The 24,056-nt window shown below is 39.3% G+C and overlaps 1 protein-coding gene across 7 annotated transcripts in view; it reads left to right on the top strand.

Annotated features, from left to right (window-relative positions):
• Positions 1 to 23,540, top strand: part of RIC8B (RIC8 guanine nucleotide exchange factor B) — a 106,940-nt gene extending 83,400 nt beyond the window's left edge. For 2 of the 7 annotated variants that reach the window (XM_055574881.1, XM_055574884.1), the window contains exons 9-10: positions 5,684 to 5,803; positions 19,772 to 23,539. In XM_055574881.1, the coding sequence (XP_055430856.1) occupies positions 5,684 to 5,803; positions 19,772 to 19,883 (232 nt within the window). In that variant the 3' untranslated portion in view covers positions 19,884 to 23,539. Of the gene's footprint in view, positions 1 to 5,683; positions 5,804 to 8,738; positions 8,823 to 12,930; positions 13,070 to 13,714; positions 13,892 to 14,387; positions 15,990 to 19,771 lie in introns of those variants that run through there. The other 5 variants (XR_008712603.1, XR_008712604.1, XR_008712609.1 and 2 more) reach the window with 5 other exon arrangements.
• Positions 23,541 to 24,056: the final 516 nt, after the last annotated feature.

The raw sequence follows: 24,056 nt of genomic DNA, 5'->3' as shown, positions 1-24,056 counted from the left end.
ATGGTAATGCTATGTTTAATTTTTTGAGGAACTGCCATACCATTTTACATTCCCACCAGCAGTGCACAAGGGTTCCAGTTTCTCCATATCCTGTCCAATACTTACTATTTTTCAGGTTTTTCTTTTAATATCTTAGCCATCCTAACGTGTGAAGTCAAAGCTTGTGTTTTAACTGCTACCATATTCTTCAGGGCCAATCAAAAGGAGAGATGAGTTTGCCTTTCATGTAATCTCCCTGTTCTTAGAGCATCTCTTATCTTTCTTTGATACAACCAAAATAGAAAATAAGAGAAAATATATTTTTTATAAATCCTGATATCCCTGAAAGTTAAAAGTTTCATTCAGTTCATTCTGATTCACATAAATCTCTCAGGTGATTCTGGCTCTCCCTTCATAGTACATTCAGAAATAGTCACCCCTCACTACCATCACTGCCGCTATTCTAGTCCAAGCTCAAGTTTTATCTCCCTCTGAGATCATTTTAAATAGCTTCCTCACTGGTCTTGTTGCTTCTATCTTTGTCATTCTTTACTCATTCTTTACTTTTTTTACTTTACTTTTTACTTTACTTCTTTACTTTTTTTTTGTCATTCTTTTAGTTCTCAACACAGCAGCCAACGTGATCTTTATAAAAATGTAAGTCGGACATTACCACTGCTCAAAACTCTCCAAAGGCTAAAAATCAAAGTCCTTGTGGTGATGTACATGTAGCCTTTCTCACTGTGCTGTCACCCGGTGATTCACTGCTTGTCACGCTCCAGACACACTCCCGAGGCCTCGGCACTGACTGTTCCTTCTGCCTGGAATGCCTGTTCTCCAGAGAGCTTGTAAGGCCATTCCCTTGGCTTCTGCACGTCTTAACCCAGTTATTGTCTTCCTGGTAAAGTCTGTTCTGTCCCCACATTAAAAATTGCCACACCCCTACCTTCACCACTCCACCTCACACTTGCTTGCTCTTGTTTCTTCATAGCACTTATCACCTTCTAACATACCATACAATTTACTTATTCATCTAGTCTGTTTTTCCCAGTAGAAGATAAACTCCATGAGAGAATTTTTTTTATTCATTGAGATGTCCCCAAAATAGTGCCTCATGTGCAGTAGGCATTCAGTAAATTTTTGTTGAATACATTAGTTTTTTTAAGATGTTTATAAATTTAAGTTGGTCAGCCCCTTCTTATGAGGATAACCAAGACAGATGAGGTCCCTGCCCTCTTCTAGCTGGGAAATGGGGCCAGGGGATGGAATTCAAGAAAACAGGGTATGGTAAATTTCCACTCTATTTATTGTTTTATGGGTGGCAGATGTTATGGAGAGTTTTTCCTGGCAAGATATTTCTAATTTCATGAGCACATAATGTCTCCTTTCCCACCCCACTGCTCTCTTCTTCCTTAGTCTGGACTCAAAAACGCCTTCTCCTAAAAGCCCTGATCCCTTTCTTAGAGGTTACATATCGTTAGTCTATAGACTAGATTTGGCCCACAAGTAGGTTTTGTTTCACTTGCCTGATGTTGCATTGGTTATTTGGTTTTATGTTTTTAATATCTGTTTTACATAGGGCTTAAACTAATTTAGAATTCAAATCTTTCAGATGAAAATTTAGATTCGTAACTTCTTTTGAAAAGGTGGAAGTTCTGATAACATTAGGCCTACAGTGCCACATGGTACCTGACTGAGTTGAGTGACTGTGGCCCCTGTCATACCAGGCATAAGCTCCTTCGATTTGATAATGTACCTTCTTTGTTCATCTTATCTGCCTGAGCTTCTGCAGGGACTTGACTTTACAGCTTGTTAACAAGGATGCTTGGAGTAAAATTTGACCCATGTTTTTTAGAGATAGATGTTAACTTTCTTATAGCTCAGGGAACATTTAATAGCTCCTTTTTTTGTTTTAAGTGAAGTAGTATAATGCAATTGATGTTGGCCAAATGCAGCAACAATTTGAAGAGTAAAAGTCTTAATCCTTTTGTCTCCAGACCTATAGCTGCAGTCATATAATGGCATTATATATAATACAAAATTCTTGATGAAATATCACACAGAAGAGTTAGGATTGGAGTGATGAAAATATGGGGGCCGGGAGCAAAGACAAGGTGGGAAAAACTAGGATAAATATAAAATTACCCAATAAAGTATCTACCGCAGTTAGTGTACTTAAAGTATCTTAGGACCGAGTCTTGGACAAAAAACCAGTCCTAGAATTTCAGTGTTAAGATTCTGAAACCTGGAAAGTTACATCTCAGACTATACTCTTAAGGTTATAAAGGTAGCAGTATTTGTTCAGCAAAAATACTCTTTTATGAAACCTCACTCTGTTGCTGTGGTGGTGACTATTACTTGTTTTCTCTTTCTCTGGGTGGGGAAACTGCATGAGATTGGTTTGAAGTGGGGAGCAGGAGGGGAGACAGTGTCTAAGGCTGCCTCCTGCCCCCTGCATATTGGCGTTTTTGATTTTTTTTTTACCATAACTGAGTGGCAGAGTTCAGCAACTTCTGCGTGCCATGGTGGTGGTTATATTCTTCTGAGTATCAGCTTGGGGTTTGGGGCGGGGAATGTTTTTTTAAGGAAAAAATTGAAAGTTCAATTCCCAGAGTGTTTTGGGGGGGTTGGAATGTTTTACTACATGGGTAAAGGATGGTAAGTTCTTACTCTGTAAGAGTAAATTTTATGCTCAGTGAGCATTGTATGACTCTAGTAGCTAATTTCACAGCAAGTTGTTAAATCATTTTAGCAGCAGCAGACTTGAGGTCAGCTTGTAGAAAAGAGTCATCATTTCCACTAAGTCCTTAAAAGAACCAAGAAAAGAATCAATGTGCCCTGATCCAGGAATCATGTCCTGACTTCATGTGCTGTGGTATCCTCCTGACAGATTATTTTCCCTAAGGCACAAGATGGCCTGTGCTAATTTCATTATATTCTAAAACATTGTGTGGATCTAATTTTTTTTTGTCACCCTTCCATTGAGCTTGAAGAGAGAAGACTTCTCTTAAGAGACAGATGAGCATGACCTAAAGTAGTTAATACACCTGTCTTGCCTTATACCTTCTTCTAAGGCCATATTTCTTTGGCCTGTTTGGAAAGTGGCATGTGCCTTATAATAAATACCTTTACTTACTTATTTTTAAGAATAGTTGTTTTTCTAATTTAACAGGCAGCAGAAGAGAAACCAGTGAAAATATGTCCTGTTGTTTTATGCCTAAGCAAATAAGAGATGAGTGGTGGAATTACATTTTCAGTGTGGCATCTGGAGACTTCTTAAAAATTACCTTCTCAAAAGCCTTATTTGGTTCCTCTTTGTTCCTGACTTTGGGGAAATATGATGACCCCGTCGGAGAAGGCAGTGGCACCCCACTCCAGTACTCTTGCCTGGAAAATCCCATGGACGGAGAAGCCTGGTAGGCTACAGTCCATGGGGTCGCTGAGGGTCAGACACGACTGAGCGACTTCACTTTCACTTTTCACTTTCATGCATTGGAGAAGGAAATGGCAACCCATTCCAGTGTTCTTGCCTGGAGAATCCCAGGGACGGGAGAGCCTGGTGAGCTGCCGTCTGTGAGGTCACGCAGAGTCGGACATGACTGAAGCGACTTAGCAGCAGCAGCAGCAGATGACCCCGTTCAACACTTTTGTTAATGGCCACCAATTCGAGGCCTTTTTCTTTTATGAGCACCTGATGCTTCCCAGGTGGCACAGTGGTAAAGAATTCACCTGCCAATGCAGGAAACGAGGAGACTTGGGTTTGATCCCTGGAGGGGGCAGATCCCCTGAAGTAGAAAATAGCAACCCATTCCAGTATTCTTGCCTAGTAAATCCCACGGACAGAGGAGCCTGGCAGGCTACAGTCCATGGGTCGCAGAGTCAGACACGACTTAGCAACTGAGCATGCATGAGCACCTGAAAAAAAGGAGAGGGACTCGTAGCACACAGTGAGCGTCTCAGGTAGGCTCTGTCCCAGCGGTTCGTAACCTCAATGTGTATCACAATCACCTGGGGAAAAAATACATTTAGTTGGTTTCAGGTGAGGCCCAGGTCGCATCTTTAAAGTTTCTCAGGTGATTGCAGTTTACAGCCAAAGCTAAGAATCACTGACAAGCCCGTGGGTTTTCACACTGTTTCCCCAGAGTTCCTGAAAGTGTCTTAGGGGCTGCCTTCAGAGGAAGCAAGTGAGTGAGGATAGAAGGGAAGCAAATAGAAGGGATTCTAGGCCCCTACTCTCCTTGGCCATCCCTGGCCCCTCTTCTGCCTGAGCAGTTCCACTTTCATCTATTTCATATATCAGCTTTCTGTGTAGATTTCATTTGTGTAAAAGGGTGAGGGTTTCCACTGCTTTGAAGGAAAAAAGTTTTTTAACCATGACCCGTGACAAAGGTCTTTATACAAGAATGGTAAAATAGATGTTTGAGATCCAGTTTTTGAGGATGGTGAGCACTGAGTCCTTCTGCAAGAAATCTATCAGGCAGCCTCTGAAAAATGTAGAAAAAGAAATATTTTTTCTAACATTATAGTACCTGCTCTATGTGAGGAAAAGCCCTGCTTAGTTAAGGAAGTCAACTTGCCCAAGTAAAAAGTCTAAAGCCAGGCCAGCAAGCTGGCCACGTGAGGACATAATCAATCACAATGTCTTGGTTTTGGCCCACATGATTTTTTTTCCCTGTTTATACTAGAACTGTTCTCCATTTTACCCTAGTCCACAATACTCCATGTTACTTATACTTAGCCAGTTCACTCATCTGCCTATCCTTAAGGCCTGGCCCCTGAAAGCATTTGTTTTTATAAACCCTAGAAAGTAATTTATTGGCACTTTGCTGTTTGCAGGGATATTTGATCATTAAAAACATTACTGTCTGTACTTGGCTGGTACAGAATATTATAACCTCTTGTCTGCTTATCCAGAAAGACGTTTAAACTATAGATATTTGGCAGCCATTTAAAGAATTATCTTTTATTTCACCTCCTCCTCTTCAAAAAAAAAAATAGTATGACTTTTAATTAAGATGATAGTTTGGTTTGGTATTAGAACTTCATACAAAGTTTATGGAACACATTCATTTTAAGTACTTTATTAAATCTATTTCCAGAAAGCCAGATGGCATACCTGTCTTTTGGTAGGCTAGATTTCATTCCCTTTTTTTTTTTTTCATCTAGGTCAGATCAAATCTGATTAAAATTGTTCTGCTTTATCTTTTATTATTTAAACACTCATTGCCTTCTGTGGTCTCACTAATGGACTAATTTCCTGAGATTATAAATTGGCATGCTTTCATTTTCAGATTCCAGCCTGTCATCATTTTTCCAATTTTTTTGACATACTTGTTTTATGCTGTATCACAAAATAGGTTTCTTCTTCTCTGAAATCATTTGTCCCCTATATAATTAAGCTGTGCATCCAAGGATATTTATCCTAACGGCACCAATCTAATTTCCAATTTTTAGAAAGTAGCTATACCTTCAAAAAAAAAAAAAAAAAGCTGGCAAGTTAGCTATCAACCACTTCCCAAAGCAAATTAGTAGGAAAAGTCAGTTTTTTAAAAAAATTCCTATAGCAGTTCTACACCATAAAATTGCTACTGCCAATTTTTTGGCTATTATACTCTTTCTTATTATAACTTAAAACTTGGACCAGAAAAGTATAGAAAGAGCATAATTTGAAAACATACAGCATAACTTTTTTTTCTTTTTGTAGCATTAATCTTATCACTGGTCATTTAGAGGAACCAATGCCAAACCCCATAGATGAAATGACAGAAGAACAAAAAGAATATGAAGCCATGAAACTTGTCAACATGCTTGATAAACTTTCCAGGTATTGTATTCCCCTCCATTTTTTGCTTGGTTTCTAAAAATGTTCTATTTCTTTGTCTCTCTCACTGAGAGTTACCATAGAACAGCAACTCTGGAAATCCATGTTGATTGGAACAGGCTGGCCCAGGCAGCACTAGCTCAGACCTCTCTTGGCCACTGTGGTTCTTCTACATGTGCCGCTTATGGATGTGCGTTCCTAAACATTTCAACTCTCAAAGCTAGGAGAGTAGCTGCCAGGTCACTGTGATATTTAACCAACTAACCTCCCTGTCTTCAAAAAGATGCTGCGAATTAGGTTTGATGATTTTGCTGCTTCTTGTATTTTTTCGTTTTAGTCTGTTTTGGTTTTTGTTCCAAATCATGATGCTTTTTATTTTTATTCATTTTTGATGTGCAAGTTTGCAATTCTTTCTTTTTGGATTGCTGCTGAAACCAAGAATTCTAAACTGTCTAGGAAAAGGTGAAAAGGAATAGCTCAAATGAAGCATTTTCTGAAAGCAGGCACTTGTATTAATTAGGGATTCTAAAAACAATTTCACCTTCCCTTCTTGCTTCACACCTCCTTCCCCTCCAAAAATAGCCAGTTTTGAAAATAATTAAACTAAATATATACTAATAAGTAACTAGTCATCTTGGAGGAGTTATTAGAAAGTATTCCTTTCACACTTGCCTGAATTGCTCAATTTTCTAGTCATATATTGAGTCACTGTCTCCTTTAAGCCATCTTGAGTGAGTGCTTCTGTGTGTTGGTGGCAGCTGCCACCAGAAGGTGAATTTCTTCTGGTCATCTCCTTTTTCACAACAACTCTGCAAAGGCTAGTATCCCTCAGTCAAGAGAAGTAGCAACTGGAATGGTAAAGCCAGAAAGTGAACCATAAAAGGGAAAGGTATAATAAAGAAATAGTCAGAGGCTAAGAGCAGAGCAGGAAGCTTAGAGCAGAAGTATTCAAAAACAGGAAGAGCTGACATGAGGAGTGTGACAAGTTAGGATATTTAGACCCTCTACAGAGTCTGAGTTTTCAAATCATGCTGATAATGCGATAGAATTTAGTTGACTTCCAGCTATTCCTTTTAAATTTCCATCATTTTCCCAAGCTTAGAATTTACAGCTAACCATGCTCATAATATTCAAAAGACATTGTTATCTCTTTGCATATGACATTCTTCATACTTTGTATAGAATATACATGTTTCTACCCTGAATGAATTTACAGTAAAAGAGAAGATATATTGTTAGAGCAAACATAGGAGGCAGAGGAACAAGTTCTGAATGAGCAAATAAAAATAAGATTTGTACTTCACAAGGATCTGATGTGGCAAGTGAAACACAGCAGTGTAAGTACAGCCGCTAGGATGAGAACCAACAGAGTCTGCCTGGTAGATGGAGGGGAAATATTAACAAGGACCAGAATGGAGCATACTAGCGTGAAGACAGTGAACTAGTTAGGTTGAATAAATTTCGTTTTTCTTAAATTGCATTTCAGTAATATGAGTTCTTAAAAGATAACACAGATACTATCCAGCTTGCCAATTTGCCCTGGATGAGTAAACATCCAGCCGACTCTCAGCTCAATCTGAAGGTGATACTGATTTTTGTATAGCAAAATATATCTTGTGTTGGCTTTGATGGTATGAATTTCACCATTCAAGTTGAAGTTAAGGCAATTTTGAGAATAGTCCTAAATCACTTTTCCATGATGCGTGGTGGGTTTGTTTTTTTTTTTACATTGTCTGCCTTTATGTGCTTTCTAACATTTGCTCTCACTAATAACAGTCAATGACAAAACCGTATGGAGATGAGCAGTGGGCATTCCAAAGCTGGAATGCAAAGAATGAACCCATTCTTTATGCGTCGTCTTACGTGTTTGTCTTAGTTCCTTCTCTTTTTTCACTGTTGTTTTTGGTTTGTTTTTTTTGTTTTTGTTTTTGTTTTTTTTTTTGAGGTAAAAAAGATGCCATAAAGCCAAGGGAGACTAAAATCAGTAAATTCGGGGAATATTTATTAAGCAGGTACTCTGTGCAAGGCACTGTGCTAGGAAGATGAGGGAGATTCAGAGGTGAATGTGGTCGTCTCTGCCTTTGGAAAACTCACCTTTTAGTGTGGGATATGGCTATAAGCTACTCTAGAACACAGGGTAGAGGAAGTAATGTCAAAATAAGGTCTGTATTGAACTGTGAGCGCCAAGGAAAAGGAGCAGTTCATTCTGTTGCAGTGCATCAGGGACTGTTTCACAGGGAAGGTAACAATTGTGCTGATCCTTGAAGTTTAAGAGGTGTTAGATTAACAGATGGAGAAATGACCATTCATTCCAGGTGGAGGGAAACTTACTCTTGTTAATAAGATAAATCTTTGTTATTCACATACTGCATCTTTCTTCTAAAGAGCTCATAACCAGAGCTAATTTATCACTATCTGATTAAGTTATCAGATTTATCATTAGGGGAAGCAAGGCCCAAAGAATTGCCCCACACATTTCCAAGCTTAATGACTGATGAAAATCCATTTGCTTTCACAGTTTACAAAACTGTTTACAAAAAGTGCACATTTCCTTTCACAGTTTACAAAACGTACACTGTCTTTCTAGCTAAAGTGAGGCTAAGAACTTCATTTTTCAGAATTCAAGACCTTTGCTCTGTCCACTGTGCTACTGTGTCTGTCTGTTAGAGTCAGTGTTCGCCAGAATATTTCCTAAATCATCCTCTTCAGCAATGTGCTATTGGTTAGTTCCTTCAGCTGTCACTCTAAGGATGTTCTGCATCCCACCAAGTCTTACTGTGCTAAGAGTGTACTATAGCTTTGTCTGGTTAGCTTTCCTTTCCAAAAATGAAATCATTTTCTCCTGGGCCTGAGTTGAAAGGTGTGTGAGTAAAGGATAGGATTGGAGGTGATGTGGCCAATGAATGGACACTAGACACTCCCTTTTTTCCATCCATAGGAGAGCAGATGTGAAGGACCTGCACCAGGATGGTGGTTAGCAACAGTGGCCCGTGCCAAAGCACTTACCAAAGTGATGACTAAGGTTGGTCATGCCAAGTACTATTACTGAGCCTGGTGTAGGGTACAGATGTTATTTACCACCAAAACTGTAAAAACCACCAATGCGAAAATTTAAATTACATTTCCATTTTGCCTCCAGGCTGGACATAGCCACTGCCTCAAGTTGCTCACCACCTTAGCAACTTTATCTAAGCTAGATTTTTAAGGACACTGGAGAGATCAGTGCTGAAACATTTTCTTCCCATTGAATACCAACTGACAGTGGTATTCCATGCGATTTTTCTTTTTTTAGTATAAGGATTCTGTTTGTGACAGATGTAGGTAAGGGGATTGGCAGTGGACCTGGAGGTCTTAAGAGTTTGAGAATAATCTGAACCCTATAAATCCCATCATGTCTAGCTAGTACAGTGCCTTGTACCCTGTGATTTTCCCAGTGTGTTTGATGAAATGTCAAAGCTGATCCCCAAATCAAAGGTTAATTTTTTTGCTCAATAGAATAGCCTACATGGTTTAAAGACTTTAAAGTATACTTTTGTCAGTTCAATTTCTTGGCCAGATGTCATAAAATGCAGGTCTGGAAAGGAATTCTGTAAGGTACTTTGGTCCATGAGTGGCTAATTGAAATAATGGGATACCTAATTTCTTTAATATAGAATGATAATTGTAATATTTATCAGACATAAGCATTAAAGCCTGAGGCATGGAGATTATAGAAAGCTTCATTTGACATTTTTAATGTGAGAACAGAGGTGGGAAAGAGGATGAAATTGGCCTGCCTCTCCACCTCTTCTTTCCTTTTTTGAACTGGAAAAAATATAAGTCCCTGCAACTTACGCGGGAGATTAGAATTCGGATTGTATGTAGTTAAGCAAGTCCAGTGTGGCTAATACAATTGCATTCACCTTAGCTACAGCACACAATTTGCATATAACAGCACAGCCTCCTCCAGAAGATGGGAGAGAAGATTGACTGGCTTAAGCCTAAACTAACCAAGGGAAGTAATATTTCAAGTTTCAAGCTTTGTTTTGACTTTTCTAATCCCCCTTAGTATCTTAATTGGAACAGGACTGACTAATCTACTGCATACTTACCCCATCACTGTTTAACAAGGTACATTGCCTTTTTGCTTATAAATTATATCAAAATCTTCTAAAATTTACATCTATATAAATAATTGTTTTCCATTTCTTCCCTTTCTTATCTAGTCCTTGTCCAATATATTTTTGCCAGCCATTATGTAGTATTGGTGGGACATGGCTTTCTTAATAAATGCAAGTACCAAATATAGAAATAGTTCCCCTTTAGTCTCCAAATATTATTTTTAAGCTTATTAAAGCTGGGACAGATAATTTATGACTGAAAGTAATAACTATATAATTTTTTCTTTATAACTAAATTTCTTGACTCTGCTTATAAAGATAACAACTGTGATTACTCCCACCTTGATGAGTTAACCAAGGAAATGCTTTGTAGGTACATTTCAGAAATACGATCCAGTTATTATAGCATTGTAAGATCTATTGTGGGTACGAAAGTGTAATGATCTCAGTTGCTAACATCAGAACATCCTTTAGATCTGCACTGTCCAATATGGTAACCACTAGTCATATATGACTATGGCTAGTCTGAATTGGGATGTCTTCTAAGTGTTAAAATACTCAGACATTCAAAGACTCAGTACAAAAAGAGAATATAAAATACCTCAATTGTTTATTATGAATTTATGTTGAAATAATATTTTTGATATATTGGGTTAAGCAAATCATTTTAAAACTAATCTTACTTTTCTTACTTTTTTGATGTGGCTACTAGAACATTTAAGATTACATATGTATGGCTTACATTATGTTTCTGTTAGATAGCACTGTTCTATCTCAATAAAAATACACTGCAAGTTTGCTTAGAAGCTTAATTAAAGGAACTTGGATCCAGTTAAACTAATACACCCTTACAGTGGTAAGGGAGAAATACGGTATTGTTCATCTTTAGGTTAAAGAGGGCCTTTCCACTGGCTGGACACCTCTAAGTAGGATGTCATGCAATCTTTGTATTGCTTATTAGTAGTCATTGTCCCTTAACTCTGTAGTAGGAATGCCTACTTTGAGCTCTTGATTTAAGCACTAGCCAAAATGACTTTTGTTTATTAGAGAAACATCAAATAAGAATAATCTCCATTGACTACTTGCTCTTAGTCACCCTCCTTTCTAATGGAGAAGAGCATGTTAGAACTTCCATTTCTACTGCTTTATTCAACACTGTCAGTTGGCATGCTGACCTCTTATTAATATTTATTTTGCTAATTTTGGACAACAGGATAGAAAGGTCTGTAGAGAAATTACCAAGAAATAAAGATCACCTTCACTTAAGGGTAAAACTCAAGTTTTATTTTTCTAACATTATCCCTAACCTCTTTCTCTATATTTTCTTAACCATACTCTTTAATGTGAGGTGGATAACACATTTTTAGAAGCTTTGCATGTGATCTTCTAACAGAAATGAGAATAATAAAAGACTAATATTTTATATATTGCTTTTAAGTTTGAAAACAGCCTTGTGAATTAGATAGGGTAAGAGATATTTTATTGAGGCGTAAACGGGAACAGTGATTAAGTATCTAAACCAAGATCAGCCATCTTGTTAGTGATATAGTCAGGATTTGGTTCTTAGACTTCAGACTCCAAATCTTAACTGTTATTTTAAAAAATTACCAACATACAGCTCTCAAATTTGTCAGTCTGATTATCTTTAGTAAGATGCTCTAAATTTTAAATAGATTCAAAGGACAAAGACAGATAGTAAGCCTATTTACCTGAGAAGAAAATTAAGATTTGGAGGCCATTCCTGCTTTTTCATTCCATAATTGAGCTTTTCTCAAATATCAAGTCAGGTCCTAAGCAGCTTATATCAAAAACAAAAACAGCTTCATATGAAGGAAACCAGTAACACTGCTATGATTCTATGTTACTATAAAATATTTTAATTATTTTGAAAAGAGAATATTCTGACAGATTCTTATATTCAGTGTGATCATATGAAGAAAATTAACTTTAGAAAGGCTTCCCTATTTACAAGGCTGTTGCCTGTTTATTCAACTCCCGAAGTGAAAGGACATGCATGGTGTGGACAATGTGCCATATCCATTTCTCTTGGGAATGATATTTTTATGTTGTATATTTTAACTTCCCAACTGTACCCAATCCCAAAGCATGATGGTGAGGCTGAGGGAAGGGTCTCAGAAATGTTTTTGAGAAATGGAGCTTGAAGACCTCGGATTTGGTACAGAAAAGCCACCACACCTCTCCTACCTATTGGTTAGTGGCTTAGTAAAAGATGAGTATAACTTCAGCACTAGGAAGCCATCAGATTATGGCTGATGATGATTATACTGAAAGATGAAGGATCAGCAAAGGACATGCTCTGATGGTATATAACTGAACATTTAACTAGTGCCAAAAGGTGTATTAATTTCTTGAGGACAAAGCATTTAAAACACTTCAGAATATCACAAGTTTTGAGGAAATCCATTGTACTTCAATAGATTATGGACTATTCCGTTGATGCTGAAGTATTGAAATAAGATGCACTCTCAGAATTATAGCAAAGATTACAGAGCTTCCTTCTCGGGGCTCTCACGGGCTCCGTTACAGCAGGCATTTTTGGAAAAGCTCTGTTAATTAAAATATTTTATTTATATACTAATTTTCATCCTATCTTCCAAATGTGAAAGGAATTAAATACGAAATGGCTAATTTTAAATGTCAGGGTTCTTTTTTTCCAAGCCAACCTTACATTAAGAACAGGAATCCCTGTGCCAAAGAAATGGTTCCCAATTATCCCATCCTGGGTTTTGTTATACATTGTACAGAAGTCAACAAAACAAGTATGTAACAGAACCTGCCTAAATAACAGCCACCCTCATTAAAATCAGAATTAATCAGGGGGTGATTGAAGGAAGCAATGCTTCATAGGTTCCCCCTTTTTCTTCTTTTCTAATCATAGAACAAAATATGTTACATAAAAGGATTGGAACTATTATGCAGTACTCAATTAGAGGGAGGTGAATAGGTCTCTAACATGCTGTTTTATCAAAAGAGCGGACTGGTGTTTGCATGACTGTTGTTTCATTACAGACCCTGTCATTAATTCCATGTGTCAATACTGCCCTGTAGTACACAGAGCAGACAAGAAAGAAGAGCCCTTGAAAACAAGGGAATGATTTTTGAGTCGTTATCAAGCTAAGTGGCAAGCGGGAAGCTGAAACTCGTATAGGTAAATTCGAAGGGACTCTTGGGAGATCTGCAAGTGGGAAACAAGAATGCATTTTACCAACTGCTTAATTATGTCCTGTTTTTCAACAAGTACACTTGAATTGAATGCTTTGTTTGTATTGCACAAAAACATGTGCTTTGGGCAAGAGTATTCTCTTGTTTCCAGGTCAAGTAAGGTGTTTCATACACATACACATCTGGCCTATTCTATAATGTGCTATTGGGTATGTTAGTATCTGAGCCCCAATATTGCACTGTCATTTCTGGGGGAAAGTTACGTAGGAACCAGAAGTCTAAAAAGTGGAGCTTTCGCTAAGTCCTGAGAGGTTGTATAAGCCCAGGCATCCCAGAGGAGCATACTTACAGGGAAATGGTGGCTCAGGAAAATGTGGAACTATATCTGGGGAAAAAAAAGACAGACTATAAAACTTTCAATATGGTATAAATTCCATAATCTCCCACCCCTAAACCTTTAAAAAAGTACTTTTTGGTTTCCGTTAGCAGTCCTAAGGGTTAGGCTGGGGCAAAATAAGGTTTCCTTTCTTGGACGTGCTTTATCTGTGTCCTCGTGCCTGGCCAAGCCCTTATAGATTATGGTTCCTTATCGTTTAGTAAGATCAAATTTCTAAATGATGTTTCGTTCCAGTTGAACATTCTTGGAGGCTTATCTCTTCCCTGGCCAGATGCCTGATCAGATGAGAAGCCCGCCATGATACTGTCACAGTGCCTAGAATGGGCTCTTTATCCAGTAGACATCACTGTACTTTTTGATGATAACGAGGGCAGTCTTAACTTGTGTTAAGGCCTGTGTATAGCATTGAAGGTAAGTATGAAGGAGTTATTGCTATGTGAATATCTTAACCCTGATGCACATTTCAGTATATAGTATCTTCGTTTAACCATGATCTACATATATCTAACACCTAGCCATCCTTTTTAGATGGGACCTTCATAATTTAGGACCAGTAACTCTTCATGAAATGGCCTGTTTATTGAGGGCCATGATTAAATTTAGATCCATCCTTGTAACATTTGCCATTGCTTTGATTTTACTTTTGGAATCATTCTAATCATTTGCTGGTAGCTTTGCAGAAAGGACTTGTGGTCTTGGTGTATGTCAGTGACAATTAGGTAGGCTGCTGTGCTTGACTTTTAGGTTTAGAAGATCTTGATTAGAAACAAAAGCCTAGCAGTTTTAGTGTCTTAAAAACCTAGCAGCTTTTTAAGTAGATCATAATTATTTAGTAACCTAATATTTAGTCTCTTGGAATTAGAATAGAATCTTAGGGATCATCTTGTCCAACCCCTTCATTTTATAGATGGGGAGACTCAAGCCCAGAGAAGGAAATGACTTGCCCAAGGACACCCAGCACATTAGTGGACAATCTGAGTCTAGACCCACTGGTGCCCCAGATGTAAGCAGCCGAGTCTACATGAATCAGTGGTTGGAAATTCCAGGTTGTATGGCACAAAGAGGGCCTTGATTTCTGGACGGTCAGAATGTCTGATGACATTGACTCATCAGGGAAGTAATTATAGTTAAAATAGCAAGAGGATGACTCATGGCAAATGGTTCTCTACCATTGTCCATTGATGCTATGACCCATGTATTATATTCTTTCAGTAGAACTTTACTGAGCACCTATCATGTGCCCATCCTAGATCCTGCAGATCACAGCCAGAGAAGACATGGACTCTGTCCTCAAGTTGCTCAAGTCCTGTAGAGAATGAGAAATCTCTGGAAAGCATCATGCAGAATTCCCTGTAGAATGCTAGTACTTTTCCTAATTGTAAATCTTGGTGATGAAAGTGAACCTTTTCTCTTGGTCAGGGTTTGTTTATTAGGAGTCACATAAAACACTATACCATTCCTTTCTGTGAAAATACAAGATAATACCAACTGCAGCTAAATTGAGTTCATAAACACTTATTGAGGATCTACCATCTGCAAGGCACTGTGCTAGACACATAGGGATATGAAAATGAATACAATGTAGAATATTTTCTTTTTAAATGTCAAAGCAGTATTGTTTTATAGCTTTCAACCTTTGTAATAAGAATTATTTTTAATAAATAGTCTTAAAATATGGGACCCTTGAAATAGAAGACAAAATATCTCTGTACTGTAACCCAGACTTGTCAGCCCAGGATTGCAAAGTCTCCATCCAAATCCTCTTTTGTACCCCATATCTGTCTTAAGCTTTCTTTTTCCTTTATCTCAGCCAAGCCAGCCTGCTTGCCAGTCCCTGCACACAACTAACTCTCGCTTCTGTGCCTTTGCTTGACTAACCTTCTGCTTCGGGATGCCTTTCTCCCCATGAATCTATGTCCATCACTGCCATTACAGTCTGGCCCTGAATCCATCTCCTGCCAGGAGCCTGTGATCAGCATCCCCCTCTCCTCCGTGTCCCTCCCACGTGTACATAGCCCGTATGACTGGTGGAATAACAGTTCTGTGGTATTCATTAATGCTTCCCATTCTCTGTCCACATCTTGCTGATCTAGATACAACAGATCTTACTAAATGAAGCAGTTTAGTATAACCAGGTCATTTTTCAGACCTTTTAGGAGTAAGTTTCTATATCAAAGAATTCATTTTGGTATTTGTGGGCTGTTACAGAGAGGAAGAGCAGAATCGTTAGGATGAGGGTTTGAAAAGTAAGCCTCGGGGTCCATAAGAGAAAAGAGTCATATATCTGTAAGTGATCCTCTCTCCTTCCATTCCCAAACAGGATGAGAAATTGCCTTTAAATAAATTTCAAATACAGTAAGGGTGTACTGAACTGTCAAGCTAGGGAAAGCAGGGCTCTGCCTGTTAATCATCTCAAGCTTGTTGATCTGCTGTTCTGTAATTCCTTTAATATTGTTTAATGTGTGTATGTTTTACCTTCTGAACTGACTAAAAGCTTCTTGAGGACAGGGACCATGTCTTTTTTTTGCTTCTGCATATTCTTCCCCCACTTATTCCCAAAGACTGCCCTAACAATCTTGTGGAAACCTTCCTTCCATAAGCACATAAAAGACAGGAAGTGCATCTCATGGGTTCCAACTACATCCTAGCCATTGCACTATGTATTTCATATGTATAATGACCTTTCACCCTCATGACGATTCAGTGAAATGGGTATTCCTATCCCAATTCTACCAATAAGGAAACTGAAGTTCAGAGAATTCAAGATCTTACTGCTATAGAACCTAGGTCTGATTCCAAAACCTTTATATGCCTTTCACTGTACCACAATAACAACAACTAATATTTAGGACTCCTTTACAGTACATAGAGCTCTTTCATTTATACTATTATTGTTGCTGTTACTACTACCACTGCTAGTACTATAAGCCCTTAAGTCATCACTAGGAAGTAGGTAGGTAGAGCTAGTATTATCCCCATTTCACAGATGGGAATACAGAGACTCAGAGACTTGCCCAAGATCACACAACTGGTAAGTGGAAGAGCCAGGACTTCAGAGAGACTTCCTGACTCTAGACCTTTTTGTTCTTTCCAGTGTGTCACATTGCCGCCTTAATTTATCTGCACGAATGCATAATTATTTGGCCAGTTATCACTGACACCTCTCCTACAGGAGTGTCAGTAAGACAAGACATCCTATAGCATCCTATAGGCATGTGAAAAAGAAAATAATTCATATCCTTAGAAGAGCGTCTATGTTAGTAGAGGGGTGATACAGAAAATCCAAAAAATAAAGCCTTGAGAAGAATAGTTCACAGGTGAGAATTAAAATATGAGCCCCTTTATTCTATAGATGAATTTTCATAATTTGGCTATAATTCTGTAATGTTTTTAATTATTTCTATTATAAAATTGGATTAGGGAGTAGGGGTGCAACCTATGGACTTGATTTGAAAATATTCCTCCTGGGTTTGGATGAGAAAGTACTGGCTACTTTGTGCAAGCTGGTAGCTAGCCCCAGTATCATTCTGTTACCAGAGAAATGCGGAAATATTAGGAGTGATGGCGTGCCCCCCCCAGCAGTTCATCACTATCTTGGTAGAATTCATGCAGTCTCATCCACTGATCCCATTCAACCCACCCATACCCTTCACCCCACCCCACCTTACTGTTCTGCAGTCACCAACCCCTTCAAAGCTTTGAACTTTCTGATCCCTTAATGTTTCACCCCAGAAGGTGGTGCCCTTCTCCTTTTGTATTGATTATTAGTAAACAGTGTCCAGTATCACAAAGTCCTTCAGGACAACCAGAACTAGGAATTGTTACTAAAGTACAGATGTGTAGTATGAACTGGTGCTAGAGAGAAGTTTCAGTGGAAGCAGATTGTTCTCTAATTCCACTAAACATTTCTACCTGGTTGTCATGCAGAGTTCTTCACTGTTCTGAAAGATGTTAGTGTCTTTCCCGTCCCCTAAAATCTGCTCCATCTGCTGTGCTCTTGCTCGAATGAATGGTCACCATCCACATGGTCATCTGAGCTGGGAGCCATAGAGACACTCTTCCTCACTCCCCTTTACCAACTCGGCCCTCCCAGTGGATGACAGCTCTACCTTGGAAGTGAGCCTTTTCTTCCCACAACCACAGCCACAGCCCAGCTTTCTGTCTCCTCTCACACGCACTGTTACAGTGACATCCTCGTGACCTGCCTCTCTGCCAGTTTCCCCGATTCCAATGTGTCTTTGCGCTGCTGCCAGAGATTCTTCCCTATAAACCAACCCTGGCCGGGCATTCCTTACAGGCTAGGACCCAAGCTGCTTACTTTGACATTCAAGACACTTGACTGCCAAACCCCAAACTGCCCTTGCAGACTTACTTCCTGCTGCTCCTTCAGTGAACCTCTCCCCTCCCCAAACACTGGGCCCTTTCCCAGCTTGAGAGCAGAGAAAGAAATTGACACAATCCAGAAAGGTCTACACAGTCACAAGTAGGTGGGACCATACAGAGCCCTCCATATAATCTCCCTTGCCTGAAAAGTCCTGTGCCATATTTGCCTGGCATAGGACACCTCCCCAGAGGTGCTGCTCCCACCTTCCCCAGGCAATTAGATCGATGCTTCGTCTCAGGAGCTGTGATTTCCTTTGTTCCTGATCCTGTTACAGCATTTACCCCATTATGTCCTAAGTTATTTTCCATGTGTATGTTTCCCTCACTGCTCGAGGGCAGCAGCTGTGCCTGGCCTTCCTTCTCTCCCCAGTATATGACACAGTTCTCAGCACATAGCTGTTGAACAGCTGAACTCAGAGTATGTTCCTTCCGTGCAGTTAGAGCAGTTAGAGCAGATGTGCAAAGAGCCCTGGACTGGGATTCAGGGACTGTCCCAGGTCCAGCTTTGCCACTAGACATGTGACCTTGGGTAAGTCACTCAGTCTCCTTTATTAAACAAGGGAGTTGGACTAAATGATCTCTAAGGCCGCTTTAAGTTCTATGATTCTGACCCCATTTCTGGGATCACAAAACACATTTCCTACTTTATAAATATTTAGCAACCTCAATTTAACCAGCAACCATCCATATTAATAGAGTCTTCAGACTCTCAGCAGTAGTCTTCTGGTAAGAGCTGCTTGATAGGCTCCTGTTGGCTTATCCAGCGACCACTGAGCTGTTCTTCCCTCCCCCAGGAGTCTCTCTGCACTTGTAACACTAGCACACGGTTGTGTGGTGGCCCTTCCCAGGAGGGAGCCCTTCTGTGTGCTGGCCTGAGGGACAACCACAAGGAAGCAGAGGGAGAGGAGGCCTTATTATCTTCCTTCACTCTAGCTCCCACCAACATTACACTTGCTGCCAAGTGGGTTCTTGTTGTAGACATGTTTTTAGGGGGCAATGCCCGTTTCTGTGAGAAATAAGTTTTAAGCAGCTCATGTACTCTTCAAGACTCCTTTTAAAGTACACTGCTGACTTTTTGGGGTGGGAGGAGGACTAGAGTTAGCAGCTCAACAGGTACATTCACCATAATCTCCATATAATAAATAAGAAACCATGAAAAGATTAAATAAATCTTTCCTAACGCTTTTTGATTGGCTTAATCAATAATTAATCATCTTTAGAGGAGGCCCTAACTTGTGGAGTAGATATAATTGGATTAGCTGAGGAGAGGCAGTTGGGGAGCTTTGAAGAGATTAAAATGGCTGTCAATCCCATAATTAAACTGCCACAAACAAAAGCAATGGTGTTTTTTTAAAAAAGAAGGAGAAAAAGAAGGAAAGAAAAGGGAGGGAGAAAGTTGGGAAAGGCCAACTGATTTGAAATCAGTAAGTACTTATATATCACTAGAGACTGGACAGGGAAAAATCAAATGGCAGATTTATTCCATTAAATGAAATCCATACATATCAAATCAGCCATTTAATTACATGGCTGGTCCACTGGGACAGGTGAAATTTTGGCAGCTTCAACTTCACTAAAACAAATCCACAAAAGGAAAAAAAAAAGTTAATTATTAAAAACAGAAGAGACCTGCTCCTTGTCCTGAGCCCATTTAGACCTTGACTTTTCATACTTTTAATTGGCTTAGTAGGTTTGGCCTGTGTGAATGAAGTCTTTTATCTCCCTCTTTTTCTTTCCATACCCCTTTCATCTTTCCTGTTACAAACACACAGAGAGAGCTTGAGGAAAAATACTTTGGTTTTTAAAGACTTTTCTTTTTTTTTTAAAGGATGTGGATTTGGGCGGGGGGAGGGTATGTGTGTGATGCTGGTGAATACTTTTTTCTCTCTCTTTTATCTCTTTTTCCAGAGAGGAGTTGCTTAAACCAATGGGACTAAAACCTGATGGGACAATAACGCCTTTGGAGGAAGCACTCAACCAGTACTCTGTCATCGAGGAGACCAGCTCTGACACAGACTGAAAGCATCACCTGCTCAACTCTCAATATTGCTTTTATCAGCATCTTTTCTCTGTAGCTCCAGGGGAATCTTTTCTCTAAAACATTTATGCCCTTGCTTTGGCTAGAAACACATTAACTGGTTTACTCATTGAGAATCCAGCGTATTTAAGAAGTGATCCTGTGTTTTTGCGATATTGAGGCATTCATACAGAGCTGCAGTTAGATGGAGTTGCAGGGACTAGGAAGAGGGAAAAAAAATTCCATTCCGTCAAGATGGAACTGAAGGACTTCACTCTATAAAGCAGCCCTGGTTGAATCTGGCAGTTCTGTTTGCCAAGATTCTTAACAGAAGATTTAGCTGTGTCCTTCCTCTCACTTGTGTGAGCTGCCCTTTCTGAATCTCTCCAGAGACGGAGGCACATGGGAAGCAGAATGAGCTGCTAAAAGGGGCTAAGGCAAGTGACCCTTTAGATCAGGACTGAGTGAATGGAAGCCAAGCAGCTGCTCCATAGGCCTAGCCCCACTCTTCACTTCATTTCAATTTTGTATAAATCTATAGAGACTCACACACACGCACATGCACACACATACACACACACACACACAGCCCCAGACTTGCAAACTGATTACATTGAAAAAAGTTTGTATGTCAGTTATCTAGAACTTCAGAATACATTTCTCCCTATAAAGTTACAAAAGATGGTTTAGTTCTGAGGCAGCTACCAATGCCTATTTATTCCCTAATAACCTGAACACTAGTACCATAGAACTGAACCCCCCTCTGTATTGCTGCATGGGGAGCATGCATTCTGAGGTCTAACATAGGGGTGCCAGGAAAACATACCCTCCAACCCGGAAGAGGGAATGGGGACCCCTGGGTACTGGGAGTTCTTCTGTGGCCTCTGCTGAGGGTGGAGGAGACAGCGGCACCCATTTGTACATATAGGTCATTCATACACCACATGTTTTAAATCGGGGACTGTGTGTGCTTGTGTGTGTTCTACCTTTCTACCATATGTGATCAGTTTAATGGTAACTTTATTTATTTAAAAAAGAAACACAAATAGTTACTGTTAAACTGATTAAGGCTGTTTTTACTTTGGTAAAACAGATTGGTCATATGAAAAAGTAGAAAATGAATCATGCGATAGACAGTGGGCCTAGTTAATCAACGGCTAAAGTTGAAAAGGGGTTGGTTTCCTCTTATATATATATATATGTATGTATGTATATACATATATATATATACACATAATGTGCTTAACCACTGCCTTTTAAAACTTTAAATTAAATAAAACATTGGGGTTGATTCAATTTAGCCATCTGTGTGTGTTTCTTTATAAACAATACTATTTATTGTTTATTGGGGTAAATAATACTATTTCACAGTTTATGCTTTTTTAAAGTGCTTTTACATCTATTATCTCAGTTGTAATAAATAGCTTTTCTAAGGATAAAGTACACAGAGTATTAGTGAAATGTCATTTATCCAGAAGTCACTTCTCTGGCAAAAGTATAAATCAGGAATTCAGTTTTAAAAGGCCTTTGAGCTGCCAAAAGAGATGTCAGAGTTTCTTACAATTTATTTCTGCGTGAGAGCCTCAAGAATCTATCTCACTTTTTGCCTCTTTACTAAAATTTGCATATATTTTAACATGTTTAGTTATCTGACTTTCAAGTCCACCAAAAAAATATATATACACATATGGCAAAGGAGGAGGCTGTTGGATGGAAGGCAGACCTACTGAAAGCAGCAAAAATCCAACTGAAAACTGGATAGGAATGTGGGGAGAATGAGAACTACTTGAGGCATCATAAGTCTGGAACCATCTGTTTCCCAAAGGACATTCTAGTTGACCCAGAAAGTATCCATACAATAGTATGGCCTGTGAACTATTCTCATAATGATGACCTTGTGTTTCTTTTTTAAAAAAGTTAAATCCAGAATACTCTATAAAAAGACTATAAAGAACATCCAAAATAACTGGAATAGAAGTTATGAGCGACCCATGTTTTAACAGTAAATAAAATGAAACTTGGTAATTCATAATATTAGATTAAGTGAAAAAAGTTTAGAAAAAAGAATTTTAAGTATTTTTGTTACTTCATTCTACAAATGCATTTTTAAGATATTTTTATAATTTCTGCAATCATATAGCTTTGGCATGAGTGTCGCTTACCTAAATGAAGACATGTTTAATGAAATACCATCTTGCCAGCTTTATGCAGAGTTAGTGTTTGAACAGTCTTGTTTAATTTACTGTGCTCTTCTGTTTTCAGTGAGTTCTGTTTCATTTTGAATTTTTCTGTGCTGGGCACTAGGCTTTGTTTTGGAGAGAGAATTTGCAGAAGGAGAAGATGAAAGTGACTTCATCTTGCACATGGAAAGAGAACCAACATTTGTCAATTGCTTGCTCTGTGCTGGGCTTTTTATGTATCTTTATCTTGTGTATCCTCATCACATCTCATGTTAGAGATCATCTCTGGAAAGTACAGTAAGTTACCCAACATCACACAGCAAGTAAGACTCCAACTCAGGCTGGCCTGACCCCCCAGCACCTCACCTTCCCCTTCACATTGCCCACGGGTGTCCACCTTGTACCTCCTTATGACTTTGGAATGCTGGGAGACTGGTAATTCTTGGGCTGTTTTAAACAATAAATATTTCAGCATAACTGGCTTAAAGAACTTATTAAGGAGGGAGGTGACCAAAATGAAATTGAAGTATGAGCAGGAAACATGCTCAGTTAGTACTGAATTTCAGATAAGGGTGTGGAATCCTTTAGGTCAGAGATTAGGGCTGCAGGCTCCCCAACACCGCCGCCCTGCCCTGATCCTCGACATGTCCTGGCTCAGTGACCTTCAATGGGGATGGTGAGAATACACTGGCCAACTGCACTCTGCAGGCCCCTGTGTCTACATCCCTCCCAGTCTTTAAAACAGGGTATGGGGAAGCAAGTTCGAACATAAGGCACTTGAGCTGCTGCTTTAGAGTAATAGTCCGCAAATACCTGAGGCCCTTTCAAGCCCCTTTCACACACCCACTGGTTCTGAGAGGTGGACAGGATCGACCTTACTGTCCCTCCTTAATAAACAAAGATGTGGGCAGAGGTGGTATAAGTATGCAACCTCCCCTCACGACCATCAGTCTTACTGCCTCCCAGTACTAGATGTTTCTTATGTTGACTTCCCTTCCCCCTCGGATTTTAAAAATAATACATGTTTCATTGTGGAAAGTCTGGAGAATACAGAAAATACTAAAGTTAATCATTCACCCCACAACCCACCACCTGAGATAGTCTCTGTTAATGTTTCAGCGTATATCCGTCCTGTGTTTTTTCTATGCGTATATAATTTATTTTACTACTAGATTGGGATCATGCTGTATTTACAGATTTGTATCCTGCTTTCTTCTTTAATATACTGTAAGCATTTTCCCATGTCAATAAATATTCTTCAAAAATTAATGGCTATATGATATTCCATTATATGCATTGTGGTAAACAGTAGTAATTGCTTACCAGTATTATTCTTCCCTACTAATGGAGGAGACATCATGACCTATCCCTCCTCCTCCCAAAAATCAGTGCCTGCTGCCTTTCTGGGAGGCAGCGTGGGTCTTGTCAGCACTGCAGAACTGCAGGAAAGGGGAATGGGCGCCAGGAAGAGCAGACTAGCTCTGCCATACACAGTCCAGCAGGAGCCTTGGTGGCACAGATCATGACACAGCTAGATTAAGTGGCTAGATGATTCTATAATTTTTGTTAAGGAGAGGTATTTGAAAAGAGCAAGGTATCTAGCTGACTTTAAGAAGTCTGCATGTGAAAAAAAAAAGCTGTCAATCATGTTTACTATGGTGTGGTTCAGTTACTGACGTTGGAGCTATTCTTCACTGCAATAGCAGAAGTGAAAGGGGCTACCCAGGGATGGGGAGAGACATGTTATTCTTTCAAGAAAAGTGAAGGGATACCTGTCAACACCAGTGGGCATGTGACGAACACAACATGGAGAAGGAACAAATGAATGGCGTTCCAGGGACAGGTTATGTGGGCAAGGGAGGCAGGAGGGAGAGAGTTCTGACAACTGCCCTAAGTGAGAAGATACAAGGAAACAGGTTTCTCGAGAGGGTGTGACTGACACACCGAGTCCCAGCACCCAGTCCTTGAGAAGATAACAGCCTTTTCTTAAGGCAGG

Source organism: Bubalus kerabau, chromosome 1, assembly GCF_029407905.1.
Source record: "Bubalus kerabau isolate K-KA32 ecotype Philippines breed swamp buffalo chromosome 1, PCC_UOA_SB_1v2, whole genome shotgun sequence".
Lineage (NCBI taxonomy): Eukaryota > Metazoa > Chordata > Mammalia > Artiodactyla > Bovidae > Bubalus > Bubalus kerabau.
Note: the sequence above shows the minus strand (reverse complement) of the source record. Positions and strands in the feature narration are given on the sequence as shown.